Here is a 6,089-nt window from a genome sequence, read left to right as displayed (position 1 = left end):
TTATTATTCTCTTTTTTTACGCTCCCTACCTTTATTTTCTTTCTCTTCGAATTCTCATTGTTTTGTGTGGCGCATATATATTGGAGCTATCTTGTACCAATATTTATATGTTCAAATAAATAAATAAGTATATTACAAACTCGAAGTAATAATACATAAATATTTTTTCCATAATACCCATTACTAGGTTTTAGATAATGAATTCGACATATGTATAGATAGTATTATCTGATAATTGAGATAAAGTTATATATTCAACATTTTACATTGCGCTAGAAAATTCGATGAGACTATAATTTATAGACGACCTTTGAGTGACGCCAAAGTGACGTTGAGAGTGTCTACCTACTTAATAGGGCTAAATGAAGGTTTTAAAACAGTTAGTAGAATAGAGACAATGATTTACAGTTGATGATTAAAGTTAAGAATTATGTTTATGGTTTTTATCACGAACTGACATCAACTAAAATGCCAAGACACTATTCAGACGAATGAGTGAATGAATTTCGCGCCAAAATCCAAGACCTGTTATCCTAAATCTGATTCGTTCGTCTATAAATTATATTCTTGCCGTAAAAATAGAAATAAAATCATTTATTAAGTCCAAGGCAGAGATAAAGATGTTATAAATTTCTTATGAAAAAAAGACTTGGATTGTTGACTCTAATTCTTCTAGTTTCTGTTCATACATAATATGTTTATTGAAATGGGTTATTCACAAGGCTTTCGTGACGAAACACTTACATGTAACTAACAAGAAAATAGGCGACATTAACGGTTAGTAAAAAATAGAAATGATAACAGTTTTCTATTTTCATTTAATGAAAAAGTAAATACATATTTTCTGTGAATTTATGCATCAAATAATATTGTAATTGAAAAATAGAAATATTACAGTTACAATTAGAATGTGTTTATTAACTGAAAGTCATTATATATTGCTTTTTTTCTATTTGAGAATTCTTTTACTTTACTGTGAAATTTTTCTTTTTTTGGCGGGATTCTTTTTGTTTGATATATTCAATTTCTTGTTCAGTTAGAAAACCACTATGACGTTTCTTAATGTTACATCTATCGAAAAGAGATGACGAAATAGTAGTAAAAATATTATAATCTGAAATCTTGTACAATCGTTATTTGAGAGAGATAAAGAATTGGATTTGGTTAGTTTTTCTTTATTCTTTAAGTAGTACTCGTCACCCATTAAGCATAGTCTAGTTACTATTAAAAACTAGGAATTATTATTAATCTATTATCGTCGGTCCAACCTTAATACTTACGAATTAAATTAGTTCCCAAGGAATCCTTACATCAATAAGATATTATTAAGCTGTCCAACGACTTACTTTGGGATGAGTCAGTGAAGTTCTAGCATAAAGTCCTGACCTCTGTAGATTGGAGATATCGAAAGTGGAGTCTTCACTAATGCTATTAGATGATGGTCCAATATATTACAAATTAATCATGGTTTGGAATGTTTACCACAGGATGCCAATCTAATAGTTGGTTTCTCGTTCTATTCAGGTTATGGGTGTGAACTATTGAGGAACACCATACTACGACGAAACGACTATCTAGTACTTCATGGTTTTCAATTGTATCTTAATTAAGGTCAGTCAGCGACAAATCAAGCTGATCTCAGTAAGGCCTTCATATCAGAATGTAACCTGATTTTTCCAAAATTGTTATCAAACAATCGTTTTGAGGTATTATTTATCATAATTATAATTTATCGCCCATAACACTACGGAGTATTGAACCTGCGACTATTGGGTCTTGTAGCAAGCACAACATATTCTGACCACTAAGTTGAGATTTTGTATCCAAATTCATAGTTTCGATTAATTTTTGTCTTCATGCTAACGATGAACAACAAGCTTATCCATGACATGAATATCACAATTCAAAGTATCATTGTAACATTTGTAGATCCATACCATAGAAAGTTTCAGCTCATTTCCTAACCAGAATTCTCCCACTTATTTATCGAAAGTATGCCTGGACACTTTCTCAAGAACTATATAAGTTTAGACTTACTACCTTAAGAGATATTTTTGTGTAGTTAAAATATCAATTTTTTTCTGTCTGCTCTGTGAGGCATCCAGAATTGTTACTTGAAGATAAATTTCATTGCAGACAAGGGGACCCTTTAAAATCAAGAAACTTGAATCCAACCATGAGATATATATCACCAATATCATTAGATGATTGTCTTACACTATCGCGAATTAATTGAAGTTGAAAAAGTAAGCTATTGTTTCCTAACTCACTGATATAAAGGTAACGTTCTGGCTGAGAAACCTGTCGGTTCGAAATTTGACCATATGTGGAGTTATGAATACACTCTGTCAGAGCAATATCTAATGAAACAACAAATGACATGTGTTTTTGCTATACGCTTTGAATAATGATGTATATTTCTCATGGTTTCACAAAAGTTGCTTCCATTTATCTATCCATTCATTCATTTTTATAGAACAGTAATAGATTACTTATAATTTTTATGATTATAATTATCATTAGCTTACATTCAGAATCTATGTAGTCAATCTTTGTTTATAAATTGGCTGCTTGATATATTACCCGGTTTTATAAGAGGAAATTCACTATTAAAATTTTGAATATCCACAATAGAATAATGGACAGCTTTTAATGAATAATATGTAAATATATCATGCTCATTGAATAAGTGTTAGCTTGCTGACTTAATAATCCAATGAATAACACACTAGAATTTCAGTTGATGTTTACTGGATTTGTTTTTCAAGTGAGGACAAGATCAAGATGTAGATATGTATAATTATTGAGCCTCAATAAAGATTTTACTCTTAGCCAGTACCCAAGGTGTTTATATCAATCGTATCAAGATTCGCTTATTCACTGAACAATTTATTAAATTATTTAAAATACTAGTAACTAAGTAAAAATCTAAGATAATTGTGTTCGAAATGAATAGTTTCACTTATCTATGTTCTGCAGTCATGATAATCTAATGACTGACTTTTTCACTAATTCACTGGTGGAGTAAAACATTCAAAAAGTTTTGTTATGATACAACATTTTCTATACTTTGAAAAATTAGAACAAACAAAGTATTTAAACCACCATATAAATCCAACTAAACCTTGTTCATGAAATAGTGGAAATCTTCAAATGGTTTTAAACTTAAAAAATATGATTCAGATATTTATTATGGTAAGAAAGCAGACTTTGGCTACTGATTAAGTTTTTGAAGTCGTTCATTTCTGAAAGTAACATAATTAAAGACTGATTGTACCTCAAAGACTTTTTAGCCATACAGACTACTTATTACATAATTAATTTGATCAGTTTTCTGTATCGAAACATTCCGTTTTTAATATTTGTCGCCTTTCAGGATTGTATTAATTGGAACTAATATTCAGGTTATCATCGAAATATCTGGTTTTAATATAAAAGTTAGCACCTTAAGATATTAGTAGTATCAGGATATAAACAGACAGAAATCAACAAGAATAATACAAAAAGTATGGTATGTTAGCCAGTTGCTTTTATCCTGACTTGAACCTTATCAACAGCTTAACCTGACACAAAGTTGTAACCAAATTATATTCCTATCTCTTTATAAAGACATCATCGGATAGCTACTGAACAGTCATCACTTTCCAATCTAGTCTATTTGTGATAGAGAAAGATTATTATCTAGTATCATCGATGGTCACCAATACCCGATAAGTTTTCCTTGTTTAAAGCCATAACTCATTATTTTGAACTATAAAGTTAAGAAATTTCTTAGCAAGCGAAGTTACTAGTGAGTGGCTGATATTTATTAAACTAGATTGTTCATAAAATTAATTTTTATTCAGGCTAAATGTTTCTTCTTACAATTATCATTACGCGTAAATATGCAGATAATAAATGACAATGAATTCAAAATTTATTGAAATGAATAAGAAACATTTTAAAATAGTTTATCTAAATTTCTCACATAAATTTACGCGTTCAGAAAGCAACGATTATTTCAGAATTAGACCATCCAACTCAGAGAACGAAATTCTAACAAAACGCTTGATATTACAAATACTATAATAACGAAGTCATGCCTCCATAATGTAACATAATAATGCTGAAAATCATTTGATCCTTTTGAGGACTCATAAATTCTAAGAGTGCGAACTTCTACTTTATTCATATTCATGACTGAAATTATTAGTGCATGATGGAGCGACTGCCTTGATATTCCATTCACTTACATTAAAAAGAAAACCTACATACGTTTAAAGCATAACATTAGAACATACTTTTATTCTTAACTAAACGCTTAGTTTTGGTAAACACTCTTACATTACTGTAAAAAAAATAATAATTTTATTTAGTATATCCGTGTTTCTATTAATTGTTTGAACAATCTGATTCTTATGGATACCAAGATTACCTATATGAAACAGGATACTTTGATTTTAGAAGCAATTTATTAAAACTTCCTTCCCCAAAACTATTAAAAAATAATAACACTGCTCTAGATTAAGACTATGGCATACTTTTTAATGTAGCTTGTATTACTTTCATCGACAGCTATTATGAACATTTATAGCACCAATATAAATTTCATTTAACCACATTAATTTTACTATTAAAGTCAAATGATGATGAAAATGTTACTGAAATAGACACTAACTGAGTGAAAGAAATCTATTTTATAAGTGGATCATATAAGTAAACTTGAATAAGAAGAGATAAATTGATTATAGCATTACAAGTGAATAACAATGTGTAATAGACTATAACATATAATGAAACCAATAAAATTGATTCCTTTATTTGAACATGTTTGTAAAATATGGAAAAAAGAATCATTTTAATCACTTACCCCCATAATTCTGCACCACATCTATCACGTACACATGTAGCAAAACTTAATGTTGATGGTTGTGAATGATCACCTTGACCACGTAAACAACAACTATTCATAACTTTCATAATTTGTTTTTTATTTTTTTGAAAATTTCTCCATAATTCACGTATTGCTTTAGAACATTCTTCATATTGATTACCACATTCTTGAACACATATATCAAACTCAGATTTACTCAATTTTTCACCATGTGAATCAGCATAACAGAAATTTGAATACATACAGTATAATATGCATAATAACAAATTTTGGAATAATCTCTTCATTTTATCACAACTTAATAATGAATAACTATAATAGTTGTATACCAATATTAAATACATCTGTCTATGACTCTTTTATAAGTGTTTTTTCAAGGAACTAATTCTACATATGTAGTATTTTAATATCTAACGAGTGTTATGCACACCAACAACAACAAAGGGGTGTATAGGTTGAATGAATAGTTTACATCAATTTTGAATATTATAAGTAGCTATTATTAATAATCGAATATTTCATTATATTACTAACCGGATATAAGATGTAAATCCATAATGTACTGTGAAATAAACATTCATTCCATGTAACAATCGAAATATGTATATATTGTACTTAGTTGGTTTTTCAATAAACTAGTTTGAGGAATAAGTGAAAATCTAAAGAGGTATTATTACTGTGATACATAGCAATTAATGTTTACTAAGATGATTAGTGTAGGAAATGTATACAATTTCAGCGTAAATAATATTAATTCATAATATTTTAGTATGATTCTGTATAGGATTTTAGGTGAGGATTGATGAAAATTTGCAAACTAGGAAAGAAAATCACTACTCACTTTTCACTGGGTATATATTTACTAGAAATTTTGTTGTAGATTCCAAATATATAAATACTTCTTCTATTTAATGAACTGATAACATCAATATACAATAAGATATTGTCAAAAGTTTTTTTCTTTTGAAGTATCCTAAAATCTGAAATAATTCCACTGATTATTATTACTTGGGTAGCTAGTTCATTTATTATAAAGTATGAATACATTTGTTACTATTATCAACACCAACTGTGATGAACAGTATTATGTTTATTAAAGTATTCACTTTATAAACGTAAATATGCTGGTTAGCAAACAATCGGACTTTCACATTGATTAATGTAGTACTAACATAGTTCGTGTATTCTATATTGGTAACTAAACTTTTTGTTGATC

General features: G+C 28.5%; 1 protein-coding gene across 1 annotated transcript; it reads right to left on the bottom strand.

Moving 5' to 3' along the window:
- Window positions 1–205: 205 nt before the first annotated feature.
- Window positions 206–5,853, bottom strand: MS3_00003840 (uncharacterized protein). Its single transcript, XM_035734150.2, has 3 exons — window positions 5,715–5,853; window positions 4,850–5,508; window positions 206–1,071 (listed from the first exon to the last, which is right to left on the bottom strand). The coding sequence occupies exons 2-3, from the start codon at window positions 5,215–5,217 to the stop codon at window positions 966–968; spliced, it is 474 nt and encodes a 157-aa protein (XP_035589108.2). The 5' UTR covers window positions 5,218–5,508; window positions 5,715–5,853; the 3' UTR covers window positions 206–965.
- Window positions 5,854–6,089: the final 236 nt, after the last annotated feature.

The sequence above is a fragment of the Schistosoma haematobium genome, chromosome ZW, assembly GCF_000699445.3.
Source record: "Schistosoma haematobium chromosome ZW, whole genome shotgun sequence".
Taxonomy (NCBI): Eukaryota; Metazoa; Platyhelminthes; class Trematoda; order Strigeidida; family Schistosomatidae; genus Schistosoma; species Schistosoma haematobium.
Note: the sequence above shows the minus strand (reverse complement) of the source record. Positions and strands in the feature narration are given on the sequence as shown.

Bases quoted from the DNA above. Each gene is read 5' to 3' on its own strand.
- MS3_00003840 (XM_035734150.2), bottom strand. From the start codon at position 5,217: ATGTATTTAATATTGGTATACAACTATTATAGTTATTCATTATTAAGT. The intron at 1,072-4,849 runs GTAAGTGATTAA...TCTTTTCGATAG, and splicing joins TGTGGTGCAGAATTATGGGG to ATGTAACATTAAGAAACGTC.